General features: G+C 40.4%; 1 protein-coding gene across 1 annotated transcript in view; it reads left to right on the top strand.

Moving 5' to 3' along the window:
- The window catches only part of LOC124871809 (anosmin-1), a 69848-nt gene extending 52881 nt beyond the window's left edge, over positions 1–16967 (top strand). Inside the window, exons 7-14 of the mRNA XM_047371378.1 lie at positions 3892–4097; positions 6709–6853; positions 8368–8514; positions 11620–11708; positions 13671–13842; positions 14086–14306; positions 14931–15072; positions 15717–16967. Of these exons, the coding sequence (XP_047227334.1) occupies positions 3892–4097; positions 6709–6853; positions 8368–8514; positions 11620–11708; positions 13671–13842; positions 14086–14306; positions 14931–15072; positions 15717–15775 (1181 nt within the window). The 3' untranslated portion in view covers positions 15776–16967. The remainder of the gene's footprint in view (positions 1–3891; positions 4098–6708; positions 6854–8367; positions 8515–11619; positions 11709–13670; positions 13843–14085; positions 14307–14930; positions 15073–15716) is intronic.
- The last annotated feature ends 157 nt before the right edge of the window (positions 16968–17124 follow it).

The following is a 17124-nucleotide window of genomic DNA, read 5'->3' as shown; positions in this document are numbered from 1 at the left end:
CATAACATAAGGTGATTGTATTTACTTGACATGGAAAATAAATAGCACTATGTGTATGTGTGACGTGTTGAAAGGATGACGAAGATTTATTGCACAAACAGCCGGTTTATTATAGAGCATGAGTGGCTATTCTGAATTGTCACTCACAGAAAATTATAAATAAATGCTTAAAAACACGCTGGATGTCCCAGGCCACAAGGCTGCCACCGGAACTACCAGTTCTGCCTGCCACTGCCACAAATTGAGCTCGGCTCTGCTGCAATTCAATCAATTTCTCGGCACGTTTGCAATGTAATGCAGTACAGACGTGCACAGTGCCCCCTACTGAACAAGATGGGTAGCTCAGTCAGCAGGGAGCTGAGGAAAAGTGGCTGCTGACGTCACTCTTCTGCGCCCGCCGCTCGGAATGCTTTTTCGTTTTCTAGTTCTGGGCAGTACTTTGCGGGCAGACCACGAAAACGAAAAAGCAATGTCTGCTTTGTTTTCTTTTTGATTATGGCATAAAATGTGCAGTCGTGAAGAAGAAAATGCAAATAGGATGATCGATTACTAATTTTATTTATGGGTCAAATAATGCAGCCACATTCTTAAAATGAAAAAGCATTTCTGGAAATGCTTTTTCATTTTCAAATTTTACATTTCAAATTGAATTCTGGTATCTATTTGCTGGGGTACATTTTGAAAAATAAATCTCAAATGTCTTTTTCTTTTTCATTTTAATTAAGTGAAAGAATGAGCAGTCTTGAAGAAGAAAATTAAAATGCAAATAGGATTATTGATAACTAATTTCATTTATGAGTCAAACAATGCAGCCACATTCTTAAAATGAAAAAGCATTTCTGAAAATGCTTTTTCATTTGAAATATGGTAACGATTTGCTTCCATAAATTTGAGGTATGTTTTAACAGTTTTACACATTACCAGAATTAGATGTTTGCACATTCTTTACAAAATGGCTAAAATGGCTTAGTGAAGTATCAGCTTTTATTGCTCAATGCCCTGGATTTAGTTCCTTTCATCTGAACTTTAACTCTGACCAGCTTCCCTGTCAGTGCTGGAGAAAAGCATCCCCACAGCTTGATGCTGCCACCACTGTGTTTCACCATAGGGATGCTGTGCTAAGGGTGCATAAGTCACTTTCTGCTGAACATAGCATGTTGTATTTGGGCCAGAATGTTAAACTTTAATTTCATTTGACCATTTTAACACCTGAGCTGTGGATTTCTGCAGCTCCCCCAGAGTTATTGTTCACCAATGTGCTGCAACAAATATCTGAGGCCTTAGCAGCATTGCTGAGTATATGCTGAGATTAGAAACAGGTTTGTTACATTTACTAATTAGATGACTTTGGGATTGGTTGCACTGGATTTTATCTAGGGGTATCAGAGTAAAGGAGACTCAGTAGAAATACAGGCCACAATTTTCAGATTTTTATATTTATTTTTATGTTGCATACAATCCACCCAAAATAGATTGAAATTTGTGGTTGTAACAAGTGGAAAAGGTTCAAAGGGTATGTAGCTGACATCCTCAGGCAGATGGTTCCTTTTTATTACAAAAAAAAAGACAGTAGTCAAATGACAAGAATGACAAGATTTGAGTTGTAGGAGCCTGAATGAACAGCCATTGTGGATCAGTGGAAAATAATCTCCTTTCAAATAGCTTTTTATATCTGCCTTCTCTGTCTTCAGTATTAAACACCTTACCAATATTAAAAACAGCCAGCTTTACATTTTACTCCCTCAGTAACAACTTCCACACCAAAGTGTGTTGTTGTAAGTGTAACCTGGCAGCACTTTGGTACAGCATTTACACAGATTGAAAAAAGTGCTTCTAGCCGGTTACCAGTTAAGTCAAGCTGAAGAATGTCTAATTCTGGTCACCATCCGATTTCTTAGGGCATCTCTAGTCTAAAATGAATGTAATTTTGCTTCCTAAAATCTGTAACTGAGTAAATTCTGATATCATCTTATGTTACTTTCTGACAACTTTCTATATAGTCTAGCAGATGGCATTTGTTAAAGTTAGTGTTAAATCATTTTGTTATCACATTCTAGATTTGTGAACATACTAGTTTATGTGATTTATGGTTTTCCTTTCCATGTAGAAGCAAACCAATATGCCCCCAGTTATGCCTGGAGTACCACTGAGTTCACTCATATATATCATGGCAATAACATTCATAGCAAAACGTGTTCACTATGACTCACCACGTTCTGCCAAATACTAGATCAGTTACCACATATAAAAGCCATTAGTGTATTTGGCTGCATGTTGACCTGTGCTGTCAGTCCTTTGTCATACATTTGCTCCTCGGTTCATCATGGATGGACGTCAGACGGAGAGGCAGACACCAGGTGGGGGAAGGACTGCGCTGCAGGGATGGAAACCAATCTCCAATCAGGCCAATCAGTGCCAGAATGTTGATAGATTGATGAGACTTGTCAGGGATTTGATGAAGTGCCGGCCATTCTGTCTTGCAACTGTTATTTGTATAATGCAACCATATCATCTGAATGCAATTTTGCACAACCGTCCTTTGTAAGGGCAATTTGTAAGAACTGACTGCTTATTTATCTTGCGCAGCTGACATGAAGCGGGTTTAGAGACCCGATGTGTCCGGTTGGTGTTTTTGGACCTGATTAAATGCGTTTCAGGTGGGAGAGGGCTGTGGAGATGGGAGCCAAGCAGGTTGTGGCATGAATCATTCTCTCATTAAAGGATCGCTCCCTCTCATCTGGCATAGGGCTCTGCTGGTGCTCCTCCACCGGACTAACATCCGGCACACATATGGATAAGTTTGGGGCCAGCCTCGTTCCGTGCAATGTTCATGCGTTGGAGCACATTAATGCTGGACGTGGAGCCAAAGGGAGCAGCATGTGTTTGTTAACCCCCGACCTGTGCTCTCAATGGCACTGAACGCTGTCCTAGACATGACATGACACCTGTCATAACATTGCAGGGCAGATTGTCAGTGGAGCTCATTCCTTTACAGAGTCAAACTAGTTGCCCTCCCCCCATCGCCTACAGTGCAGCGTTCAGCAGTGAAACCCTTCATGGCCTATTATACTCTACCTGAAATCAAGATTACTGCTTTGGCAAAGGATTTGTCTCAAATGTCCTCTTGTCTAATTTCATAAGTGTGTGCGGTCATGTGAATGAGACAAGACGAGGGTTTTTGAAAAACAAAAGAAAACTCTTTTTCCCAAATAAGTAACATTTCAATAATCACACTGTTTTTAGGAATTTGTTTTTAGGAATTTGTGTGAAACGATCCATCCCACATCCGTCTAGCCCATATGTTGTGGTTTTTCATGCTTATCTCTAATGGTGGCGCTAATACCAAAACAGCAATAAAAATTTTCACTTTTTGTGTTCTACAAAAAACGTTTCACAAATGTAAACCTGTGTTGTAAGGAATCTTAATTTATTTGGAATTATGCAGTTTGGCTTTGATAAGTCTAAGTGTTTTAACTACATGGAACTACACTGAACTACATGGTTCCAATAGTTTCTATGACTCCTTGAACATTGGAAGAAAGTCTAGTGGTATAGAGTTTTTGAAAATAAAGGACTTTATTTGCCTTAGTCACAATAATGGTCTTATTCTATAAGCAATATGGTACAACAACCGTGACCGGAAGGTCAGAATTAGTTTTTTTTATGACAAAGATGCTTACTTTGGTGCAACCATAAATTATGACCATAAAAAATGGTCATAATGTAAAGGCTGGTTCACATTATAACTAAAACAGGAGCTAGAGAGCACTTTACAAGACAGGCCGCATATTGTGGCCTTTAAATATCTTTATATATTACCAATCTAATGTTCAGGTAATAAAACCTGTTTCCATTAACCCATTAACTGTCTCATTGTTACGTGTGCCCCAGACCCTTCAGCACCTCCCAGCCCAACTAATCTGCGTGTCACCAACGTGACTTTGACTGACGAAGGCCTGGTGACGGTTCATCTCAACTGGAGCTTGCCTGAGGAGCCTGATATTCCCATTCATCACTACAAAGTGTTCTGGAGCTGGACTGTGCCCTCAAAGTCGATGGTTCCATCCAAGAAGAAGAGGAGGAAGACCACCAATGGGGTAATTCTTTCCCCTTGTTTCTCAGTGTTGTCACGGTCCCTCTCTTTATCCTCTCTCTCCACTATTCCAGCATGGAGTGGAAAAAAAGACCAACAGGGAATATGTTTTGTCTTTATCAATTGCACACATTAATATAATATGTTGCTTTGTTTTAATTTTTTTATCCTAATGAAAGAACCCTTAAACGATGTTAAAATTTGAAGGGCAGCATATTAAGTCTGATGAACAACCATGTTTAAAGTGATAAATCATGATTACCATGTCTGTGTTTCCTAAATATCTCAATCTGCATTGTTTGGGGCTTAATGTTGGCATTCTGAAGCCATTAGCCATGACTGATCGAGTAATTTGCTTTTTGTGCAAGGCTTTATTTGATTTGATTTATTTGATAAATTATTTTGTACTTTTAACATTGATCTGAGCAGCTTACAAAATACAGTTTTCAGAGATGTACTTCAAATTGTTATTAGAATTTAATTGATTAAATCAGTGTGTGGTCAGTCTGTAATTGTTGCATAAGTATAATGTTTAAAACCAAGTACCAGTGATTTCTATCAATACCTTTGCTACTCCTGGGAAATGTTTTTGCATGTTGGAACCGTACCAACTATTTTCATCCTGCCAGAAAGAAGGGATACTTGGTCTTTTCTCTGAAATGCCAGAGCTCAAGGTTTTTACCTCAAGAGTTGACACAAACACAAAAATAATGATTTACCAAAAGTAGTTTTCATGTATGTTCAAGGGACCTTAAAGTTAGACTCTTAAAGCTTCAAGCAGGTTTAAACAACCTACTAAGATTAATTTAGGTAACAGAATAACCTATTATTCGACCTTTTAGAAGGTATATCTACAGAAATACAGTTTTATTCTTCTTACACATTTTAACATCTTCATCATAGGGTAAATCTGTAAAAAGGAACTCCTCAAAGATAAGTATGGATGTCCCAAGCGAACATTTTGTCTCAGATACCAATCTGAGTCATTCTGGATTACGCAGTTGGCGATGCAGCGTGCCAATCTGCTACTTTGTTATTAACCAGTGCCAACATATTAAACAAAGCAACATATTATATTAATGTGTGCGATTGATAAAGACAAAACATATTCCCTGTTGGTCTTCTTTCATTGTGAACATTATTGTACAGGGCGAAAAACACTCCTAGCCAAAAAAAAGTTCATCAGTTTTGGAAACCGTGCATACAAAAATTGCCTGATTTCTAAACATTGGGAGGGAAAGATCTTGATTGAGATGGGATCCCAAGTCCAGTCAAATAAAAAGTAGTTGCAACTATCCTAAGTTGAGCTGTACTCAGTCAGTCATTTTCTACCGCTTCTTCCATAGTGGGTCGCGGGGAACCTGGTGCCTATCTCCAGCAGTCTATGGGCGGGAGGCAGGGTTCACCCTGGACAGGTCGCCAGTCCATCACAGGGCAACACACAAACAACCATGCACACACTCATTCATACACCTAAGGGCAATTTAGAGAGACCGATTAACCTAACAGCATGTCCTTGGACTGTTGGAGAAAGCCGGAGTGAGAACCCACGCATGCACGGGGAGAACATGCAAACTGGCACTGGAATTGAACCCAGGACCTTCTTGCTGCAAGGCAACAGTGCTACCAACTGCGCCACCGTGCAGCCCTCAGCTGTGCTCACTTACACTAAAACCCCTTTTGACCTCTCCTAGAACGTGTTTGATCACAGCAGTAGCACAAACTGAAACCTTTTGCACATGGCTGAACAACACCACAGTCGAACAAACCTCACTAGAAGAGAGCAAACAGTAGGAACCTGGCAAAGTGAAGGAACAACTCGGTCTTTAATAATGGAGTAATGCAGTTTGAACTATTGAAATTTATATCAGCAAGAAGGTCAACGCAAACGTTTTACTTTTCGTATGTGTTCATGTAATAAAGAATATATTCATTTGCAAAACTAGTTGCTATTTTTTCCTAAAGGCTCTGTTTTATTTTTTTAATCTGTGAAACTGTCTGTGGCAGCACTTGATCAAATGGCACATGTGGCTCACTATCTCTGAAGAGTATTTGATGACAGACCCGAGCAGGAAGACAGATTGTCTAGACAGTCCACACACACACACATACATACACACATACACACACACATACCTATAGATTTTTCTCCTGAATTAGTTTTTAAAACGCATAGCAGATGTGGCACAGAGGAGATAGAGGTGGGAGACACCAGACACTGTTGACACATGTACTACTGGTTTCCACTTTGGCACCTCGGGAGCTTTGAAAGCAGCCTGCTGCTTGAAGAATGTCAAAACACACGCAGTCAATAAGTGGAACTCATCAGGTTCATGTTGACGGTGGAATGCTGGAAGTCCAGAACAGTGAAGAAGCCCTGGGAGGTTCTGATAACACGGCTCTCACACAGGAACCCCCAGAGACTTTATCCCTGGTCACGGTACCTTCCTCAGCTCCAGATGTGTTCCTAACATGCTGGACTTTCCCACAGGCTGACACTGGCTGTGGCCTGGCCAAATCTGAGCTGTGACTGGTACAGTGACAGGACTGTGAAAGGCCTCTAAAACTGACGTTTAGTAAACAAAATAAATCTAAAAGTGTTTTTCTTGTTGCAGGCTCAAAACTGGGTGGATCTGGAGGGACTGCAACAAAACAGCAGTTATACTGTCGAGCTGCAGGCTGTCACATACTGGGGACAGGTGCGCCTGAAGAGCTCCAAGGCATCTCTCCACTTCAGTACCTCTCAGAATAATGAATCAGGTAAACAGCGAGGCTGCTATGCTATTTTTCATTTAGATGCCATTTAGAAGCCCACTGCAAACATGAATCCATTGCAACAGTGCTGTGGACCACTGCTTTTGTCAGGCTTCAAAAACTCTCTCTCTCTGCAGTAGATTTGTATTTAAATGACTTTAGCACTTATATTAGCAGGTGGCTCAGTTAGCATGGTTAGTGTGGCTAGCATAACAAAAAGAGCAGTCTTTATGTGCATATTCATGAAAATGTAAGGCCCTTACTTTAACTCCAAGAGATTTCCAAAAGGCGGCCAGGAATTTCGAATCTAAGATGTTCCATGACATACTTGCAGCTTGCAGCCTGAATGAACAGCAGTTATGTCTGACATGTCATAGAAATAAAAGTTCCCTTTTATATAACTATTACACCTCTGTTTTTCCATGCCCTTCATCTTTAAATATCACACTGATACCTTACATTGTTCTCTTCAAGTGTGGATCCTTAACTAACAGCTTACAAACCAAAGACTATTGTTGTCAGTTAGCTCAATGTGATTTACTGAATCACAATCACAATATCTGTGAGTACAATAACTGAAACAGACAGCAAAATATGTGGGTTAATAGTAATCGACACCCTTATGAAAATCTTCAGCAATGATGTAACCATTACATGTTTTTCAGATGTTGTTCAGCCAACTTATCAATGCAACCTGGTTGCACTTAGTATCAGATGTTTGGCTTCCAACCAGCTAATTTCTCGGTGCATCTTAAGTGATTTTGTAATTAAGTACAGGTTGGAGATGAGAAACCTTTTTTGAGTTATCGCCTTGAAATCCATCTTTCTGTGGCCTTTTGTTTAAGTTTACTTTGGTAAAGATTAGACATTTTATTTCCAAGTTGTCATCAGGTGCAGCATTGGGGCTTTAAAAATGGAAAAAATAAAATAATATTACAACTCAACATCCCAAAATGAAAAAAAAACATGCATAAAGAAACCTGTTAGGGTTGCATGGTCTGTTGGAACACACTTCTCAGTGCTGATTGGTACAATTTAGCTGCACAAACTGGTGATGAAACAAATTAAAACTAAATTCAAATCCTGGATATAGTGGGCAGTGCATTTGTTGAAACTTGGCTGGTAAAATCCCCGGTTTGTTTCTTTCTTGATTTGTTGTACTTCTTTATTAAAGTTGAATTTTCTAAAATGACTGAAAGGGCAAACAATCATAATAATAATCACAGTATACCTTGGACGTGCCAAGGTATACTGTCAGCAGGTCCACATTCATCTGTAGCTTGTATTCATGTAGACATCAAGCCTAAGTGAGTGTGAGCTCCTTGTTTTGCACGTGGGAACTTCCAACCTTTGCAGTTACAGAGAGCCCATGCATAAAGAAAGGGTTTTTCTCGTATTGTTCACTGCCGTGATCGTCCAAAGACATAATTGAGTCTGTTACCATGCTGAAGAGTGTGCCATAACAAAGTCACAGCTGTATCTTAGCTACCGCAGCAAACACTTTTCTCTTCTGTTCCCAGCAAAATCTACACTCAAGTCCAAGAAGGAGGAGATCTCCCCTCTGGGCTCAACACTGACCAAACGCCCCTCTGGGCCTCTGGAAGTGGGCACACCCTTCTACCAGGATGGTCAGCTCCAGGTCCGAGTCTACTGGAAGAAACGGGGAGGTAAGCGTTCTGTTTTTGGGCTTTGCTCCCACTGAATTAGCACCCCATCATGCCCATCAATCACTATGACTCATGTGCACCGCATTAAGATGTTTTGACTGATCTTCACTCGCTTAAACAATGGCGGATTGCGCTTATAAATGCGGTGTCAGGTGATGTAAGTAAAACAACGTGTCTTTGTGAGGGCATTTGTAATATGAGCTCTTGGTAAAGTGGTTAAAACCTTCACATGGACAGTTAGGAAGGAGCCACCGTTTAGCAAAGAACAATAAACACACAGAACCCGAGCTCAGCTGTATTTAATAGATTCTCACATTAGGCTTATTTCTTTTTTACAAAAACCTGATGTCATAGGGAGTAGACACGGTGGCGAGTTCCAGCACAACGAGGGGTTAAAGCATGCCTCTCCCAGTGGCATCCATTCTCCCAAAAATCTTCAGCTAATACAAGAGTAAAATTATGGAAACCCTGAAAGCCATGGTCTAAGGGTAACCTGTCAAGTCCCATTCACTGCTCTATGTCATGTTGCAAATATATGTCATCACCCGAGCCAAACTCCACATCCTTGAGTCAGGAATGCGAAGCCTGGCTGTAGGAGAGGCCTGGTGAGACACCAACTGCTGAATCAGAGCGAGGAGAGCAGGGGAGCAGGGCTGGCGCAGAGCTGTTAGCGAGCTTGGCCTGGACTCCGTGAGCTGAGTGATGCTGACAAGGATCAAGCGTGGCTGGGGAATCGCTGCGTTGCAGAGCAGAGTTAATCCAGGACCTGTTTCTTGTATTGTGGTCCCAGTTTGCGGTGAGTATCTGTCGCTGCTGTTTATCAGTCCAAAGGATGGCCTTGCTCTCAGCTAATGTAAACACACAGATGGCCCAGAGAGTCCGAGAGCCTCTGGACATCTGGTTTGTGTGATGGACAGAGGGGACAGGTTAACTGAACCATGATTAAACTCTCACTCATTGTGTCTGTGATCCAAAGCAGCCTGGCCTCTGGATTGTTTCCAGCGGACAAAAGGGAACAATATTGTTCTCCTGCTCTGATAAAGTGTCTGCTGTCTTCTCAGTGCTCAGACAATACACAGCAGTTCTGCGGTGGCGGTACTTCTAAAGTTCACCTCTTGTCATGATTTATCAAATACCGCTGAGTTTCTGTTTACTACCTGATTTCCACATCCCATTTCTTGTTTTACATGCCACTTCTCCTCTCCGCCAGTCCTGGCTAAGCCTATCTTGTTTATTTTTTCCCGATTTTACTGGTTCTCTGTAATTCCTCTCTTCTGCTTCCAAAGAGCTCAGGGGCTCCAAGTGCCAGACCCGTGTCTAAGCCTTCAAAGGACCCCCTTTTATCTCCCCTAGTACAACGCAGGCTCCCGCTGAGGGCTGAACGTAGCACAACTCAATTATTAATCGTGGAAGTTATTGAAAGAAAATCTGAGCAACGCAGTTGAATTAATTATAACCCTTGTGGACCAAGATGAGGGAGATGGAAAAATAAACACTGCTGAAAGGTTAATGTGAAGGTCTTGATGACTTGTTGCTCTGAAGATGCGAGAATGTTTAGTCTGAGATTTATAGATTTTCCAGATTTCTTTCACACAGAGGGACACCTGTTCATTGTTTTCCCTGTAGTTCACCTAATTTATTGATCATTTCAGTGGCGTCATGTTGTAAAGAGTATTAGTTTTTTTGCATGCATATAATTTAGGTGAAGATGAAGTATTTGGAGGTTGTCTTCCTCCTCTTTCATTAGTCCCTGCACTTCAAGTGAAAGAGCCCACACTATGATGCTTTTCTTAGAGTTGAAAGCCTCACCTTGATACCTTCATGTTATACTTGTTGTTACTGCACCCAGGCAGCTCATTCTTTGGTTTGTCTGGCCATAAAACGGTTCTCAGGGATGTATCCGGCTTGTCCATTTGGGCAACTGCAGTGGCAGGAGCTTCTTTCTGGAAAAACTAAATCTCTCAGTCCATGGCAAAAATAAACCGGCTTCAGTATAGACAGTAACACTGGTATTCTGGCCATTTCCACTTCATTTACTGTGATTTTTCTTAGAATCAAATATTCTAATAAATCCAGTCAGCTAATGTATCCGAGTCAAACATGTGAACTAATTTAGTCTTCAGTTTGCCATGAAAAAATAACTCAAATATGGTATCTAACATCCTTTAAAGTCTGCTGTGCATTTGCAAAGGTTGGTCTCTTGAATGACTCCTAACATGTTCATTATTACCTATATGGCAATTTGTTGATGAAAAGGATTCTGATTCTTGTAGAAAGTTGTAATCATATCATGTATATAATAGAGAAAAAGGTAATATTACTGCAGATACGGCATAAAATTTGAAATTAGAAAAACTATTATCATCTATGTTCAGCTAGTTATATTGTGCAATTTCACAAAAAAATCGATCTAGGACACCACTCTCTCTCCAAGGCCTGTACCACCATTTTTAGTAAAATCATACATTTTTCATACATTTAAAATTGAAATTTTAGTTTGAGTTCTGATTCGGCTGTGTTCGTATTCCTTCATTTCAACATGGAGCGCTGAAAATGACTTGTGGCGCCTGCTTTTCAGGAGTTTTTAAAACATTTAAGTGTCCAGAGATACAACTGATGCAAAAATAAAAAATAAAACTTCCAGCATTTTAGGGGTTAAAAAGTTGATTCATTATTTAGTTTAATGGCTTTAATGGCTTCTTACTTAAGAAGTAATTTTTGTTTAATAGAGATATTTGATTATGAGAGATATTTTGATTTATGCAGCTTGCTGAAGGCAGGACCCGACCTTATGATGGAGCAGGTTTTAATGATTAAGACTGAAGTCAAGGTTCTGCATACTGAGGATGATCACTGATGACACATGATAAATACTCATGTGTCATCAGTGTTTTCTGCTCTCACCTCCAGCTCAAAGCTCTCTGATCTACCACCCGAGCCTCATTCAGAGGGGACTCTGCAGTTCCAAAAATAAAAATTATGCTATGATGCTTAAAAACAATGCATCTGGATTATACCATTGTGTTTGTATTGCCCATATGAAATAAATAAATCAGAATTCTTTTTAACATTCCACTCTTCCCCCTGGTTCTTCATTTATTGCAGACCCCACGGTGAGTCGCTACCATGTCCAGTGGATGCCTGAGTACTGCAGCCACAACGAGACCCGAGGCCCAGAGAAATCAGTCACACAGGTTAGTCCAACTGAAGTTGCCCCACAAAGCACAGCTCGTGCAGCTACGACCTAATCAGCTGCTAAAGCCGATCCAGAGCACGTGCCTTTCCCAGCCGACATTGAGAATAGGCCGCCTCATCAAAGAAAAGAGACCCTAAGTGAACCCAAAGACCTGTTAAGTTGCGTTTGCACTAGCTGTTGTTTTGAGTTCTATGAGTCAGTAATTATGGTCAGGCATGTGGTTTGTTAGCCAATCAAACACTTATACTTAAACATTGTTTCCAGTAATGGTAGGGGTTATAGTACTCCAAAGGCCTCAGATGTGCTACTGCGTGTATTTTTGTCCGAGTTGTGTGCGTGTAGACAAGGTGGGGACTCGGGAACGGGTGTCTCAAGCTAATCGAGGGTGTCAGAGCCATTCAATCAACACATTCTTTGGGAAGCGGCTCTTTGGTTGCTTGGGAATATGCATTTTCCATATATCACCAAGGAGGAGTCCAGACTTGTGCTTTTATGTGAGCGCAGCGCCTCATTCACTTTTAATCAAAGCTGTTTCATATCAGAGAGAATATACACCCTCTCCTAAGGGAGACTTTATTACTACGAGGTCTAAATCCACAAGTCAGCAAGATTTCTTTGTTCCCTCAGAGAAATTGGAAAAGTGTAAGCTTTTCTTTTTTTTGTCAAGATCAATAGATGATTAAATCTTGAAAGAGGTTTACAATGAAAAGATGGTGCTCTGAATTCATTTACATGGATTTACAGGCCATAGTAGCATTGTGGTTGCTGCTTCTTATTTATGTCCTCATGTTCTTATGTTTAGGCCTTATTTACAGGTGCATCTCACTTAATTTCATGGGTTTATTACAGTTCATTTTGATTATGGCTCCAGCTAATAAAAACTCAAAATTCTGTTTCTCAGAACAAAAACACAATAAAAAGGAATTTTCAATAAGGAAATGTTATGTAATGGCCTCCACATTCAATGGGAAAACTGCTAATGTGACACTTGTCAACACACTGTCAACGACACCACAACAGGTCATGGTAAAGAAACTGGCTGCAGTGCTGTATCTAAACATACTAATGGAAAAATGAGTGGAAGGAGAAACTGTGGTAGAAAAAAGTTCACTAAATGGAATAGAAAGGCACAAAATGCAAGTACCTTGAGGTCCAGTAAAACATTTCCACAGTCGGTCATGATTTAGTGAGCCATGTCATCTGAATATGTTGGTCTATTGTGTTTTATCAAATCTAAAGTAGTTCCACTAGGAAACGTTAGAGCACCTAATCCTTCCTTCTGTTGATGAGTTTTATAGAGATGATTAATTTATTTTCCAGTAGGATCTGGGCCCTTCCAAGACTAGTATGTTACCTCTTTCTTAACTGCCAGCATATCCATCTTTCCTAGACTCATACAGAGGCTGTGGTAGATACTCAAGAGGAAGATGAGACACCTGACCCAACAATGCAGACAAGTTAATGGCCGCCATTAAAGCAACCTGAGCTTCCATAACACCCAAGCAAACCCAGATGCTGATGGCCTCGATGCCACACTGCAAAGTAATTTATGCATAAGGAGCTCAGAACAAGCACTGGGGCAATTCACTGTACACTTGAAATCAACACTTGAAATCACTTTTTGTGTAATGAATTTACTGTATATTGTATTTGAGCTTTAGTTTTTGAATTTAATTACTTAAATAAATCAAGTTTTTGATGATAGTCAAATTTTTTGAGATGCACCTGCAGAAGCTATGCAAAAATAAATTTCACATTTTAAATTGTAAAATGTTGGCCTAACCTCTTTCGCGTATGTGTTTAAAGAAGCACCAAAATGTGAGACATATTTCAGAGGCCTGAGCAGGAACTTGATCTCCTTCAGTGCTGTGTATTTAATTATCTCTGAAGCTCCACATGGGAGCTGACCCAGGTGACACGTCAGAGTCATCAGGGCTGAAAAATCTGTTTCTTTGCTCAGGAAAACTACATCAACCTCCCCGGTCTGCTGTTCTCCTGCAAGTACAAAGTTAACGTTCATTTGCTAAAGTCCAAGAGGCGCTCCAAGGACGAAAGCACCACCTTCTTCACCCCATCCTGTGCTACCATCCGGAGCAAGACCCACAAACACATCCCCTGCCCAGGGGAGGGAGGTGAGGATTCAGCTGTCTGACACGTGAAGGGCATTTAAAAATCAATCCACATTAGCAGAGACACAGTAATTAGATACCTTTGTGTGTTGTGGTATCAGCATGATGATGGAGAAAATCTATACCGGGTTGAAAGAACAAGTCAACATATTAAACATTTTCTTGGCAATGATGTGGTGGTTTCTAGCCTGGAATAAATGTGAGTTTTTACATTTCCATTTATTGCTGTCACTTTCTTCTTTCCAGCTTCAGTGCTTCCAAAGGTTCTGGCTAAGCCAGAAAATCTGACGGCCTCCTTCTCAATGAATGACGGAAACATTACCGGCAGCTTCCTGTGGCGTGTGTCCAGGGTGGCTCCTCACCAGCGGATCACAGGCTTCCAGGTCACCTGGGCGGAGATCAACACTGAGAGCCGGCAAAACAGTCTGCCCAATAGCATCATATCCCAGTCTCAGATCCTGCCTCCAGTATGTTTAATCCTAGTGGAACAAAACACATTTTTTTTCTTCACTGTGTTATTAATATTTATTTTTGTAGGTTCTTATATGCCGTAGCAGATGTTACTTTGTCATACATATTCAGAAAATTATGGTCTGTGTTCGGAACAGACGTTCTATCCTCCATCTTAAAGTTTAGAGCATCTGGCAGAGGTGACAGTGGTTTTCAGATAACGTTCTCTAGACTCTTTGCATGAATCCTGTGATGCAGACAGGCACGTAGATCGATCTGAGGCAGCATTGCATCCTGCTGGAGGTTTTCCTCTCATACCTCTTCATCTACCTTCATGTAGTTTTCTTTTATTCTCTTTAGGCTTCTTAAACAGCCACTCTTTGGTATAATCTGCTTCATCAACAACATATTCTGCCTATCTGCACCTCCCAGCCTCCTGAGCATGGCTATAAATAAAACCACCTACTGCACACTTTGTCACGCTGGCAGCAGCCTTATGAAAACAAAGGCTTTGTTTTGTCTCTGGCTTCTGCAAAGACAACTATAAATCTCTGTTTTACAGCTTAAGTTAAAGCACGGTCATATTCATAGGGAGTGGTTGTTGTATCTCAGTTGATAGCTTCTTCTCCTTGCTTTTGCAGGACCATAATCTGCTTGTTGTATCCAACTTGCGGCCGTCTACCTACTACAGACTGGAGGTGCAGGTCATAACAACTGGAGGAGAAGGACCTGCCACTGTCAAGACCTTTCAGACCCCAAATATACAACCAGTGGCACAACACCGTAAGTTACTGTCAGCCATGCTATCACATAGAATTTAAAGAAATTTGTGTTTTGTTTCATTTGACGCTACCAGTTGTCACTGATGCCCTTTATAGCACGTAGGTATGGTGGGTTCACTGATCGAAAGACGATCAGATGTTTGAACTTCCAGTTGGTCAGGAACGATCAAGCTGGAAAATCGTCCAATTCCTGTCACCAACCGATGTTAGGATGCACCTCTATTTTAAGCTGCTACTGTTCGAACTTTATGTAGCACAGTGCTGTGTGGACACACTAAGATATTCTATTTTCACATTTCATTTTATTTCTCTCCATTATAACTGTGTAGCTGCTAAAATTTTTTGCTAGCATCCTTGCTAGCAAAAATGTTAGCGAGGATGCTAACAGATCCTCCTTCTCAAAACTGGAGCTAAAGACAACTGGGACATCCAGTGTCTTTTGAAAAGATTTTGAAAAGATTTCAAACACAGTTAGTTACACCATTTAGAAATTAATACAGCTCTGGATGAAACAATTTAATGTTTACAGTGCTGAAAAAGCAATTTACACCAAATAGCAACATCAGCACATTCAGATTGTATGCCAAAAATAGGTCTAATTTGAAGTAGTAACTAATACATATGCAAATATTTGTGCCTTCAAAGGACCCAGACTCCGGCAGCACCACTCTCATCACCAGAAGCCACCATTAGACAAACACTAAGTTTGCACATCAAGGCAAACCCAACTTGTCCAGGAGAAGTACCTGTGAGTCTCTGTTCCTGTCAGCTAGGAAAGGAATGTGTGGAACCTAACAGAAACTCAGCGCACCGGACCATGAAGTGGACCACCCCCCTGCACTCCCTCAGCTCATGAAAAATGAGTCTATCTTCTCCAGGCTCCAGGCTCCAACAACGCATCAGCTCCCCCCCCCCCCTCTCTTCACTTAGATGTTACCGGATGGGTTTGTGTGTGTACAGTGACATTTTAAACTACAAGGTTTCATATTCTATGCTGGTTAAAGCACAACCCCTCCTTCCTCATCTCAGCTCATTTCAGACTTAAAAGGAAGTGATGAAATTCCCGGTTAAATATTTACCAAAATTAGTTTTTGATCCAGCTGTCACTGTGCACAAAAAAAGCGACCTTTGATTGGATTTGATAAACATGTGGTTGAAAGCAACACAATTTCTCTGGGACTTAGCCTGATGAGAATTGGATGGTTGGGAAATGTCAGAATATTTGCTTATCCATGAAGAAAGAAAACGTAGAACTTAATCTATTTATTTTATTTTTACCCATTAAAGAGGCGCTTAGACATGCAGTCTGTACTGATGGATGATGTAACTAAAGTCCTTATTGTCTAACCCAGAATATCTCACGTAGTATGTTGCATGTAGTCCATTTGATTTTGATTGAGCTGTAAATGAATTACTTGCTTCAAATTGAAAGCTCATAATGTTTTTTTTTTTTTTTTTGCATGACAACTGTTAGCATCCTGTTGGCATGAAATAATGTCTCTGTGTTACCTCTTTTCAGTATGTTAGCAATATTTCATTAACAGATTAACAAATAATTATACTGAAAGTAATATTTCATGTTTATTAATGAAATTATAACGTGTGGAGATGAATTGTACATGTTCTTGGCTGTAGAAATATTTGTCTTGGAGCAGTCAGTCAGTGTCTATATTTATTTATGTGAGTATTACGTTTGCTTTTTGATGTGTGAATGTGTTTGGTTTTGTTTGTGTGCTGTAGTCTCAGTTTTTTAAAAGTGATAAAAAATATTGACAAAAAAAATCTTGTAAAGACATTTTGTAAAAAAGGATTTGTAAATACAGTCTTATGTTACATGTTATTTTTCCATGCTAGAACCTGTACAAACTGCTAAGTAATAAAATAACTCCTAACCTGTTCCCTGTTGCTGCTTGTTTCATTGAATCCGCCTCGAGAGCCGAACGCTCCCGCTGTTGCTCCCGTCTCTCGGCCGTTTGGAAGCTACAGTTGCTTATTTTGGCTGCAAAGTCTATCATGGCAGGCTCTGTGTGTAGCATATTCACAGATTGGTCCA

The sequence above is a fragment of the Girardinichthys multiradiatus genome, chromosome 7 (genome assembly GCF_021462225.1).
Source record: "Girardinichthys multiradiatus isolate DD_20200921_A chromosome 7, DD_fGirMul_XY1, whole genome shotgun sequence".
Lineage (NCBI taxonomy): Eukaryota > Metazoa > Chordata > Actinopteri > Cyprinodontiformes > Goodeidae > Girardinichthys > Girardinichthys multiradiatus.
The sequence above is the reverse complement of the archived record's forward strand: the minus strand, read 5'-3'. Positions and strand labels throughout refer to the sequence as shown.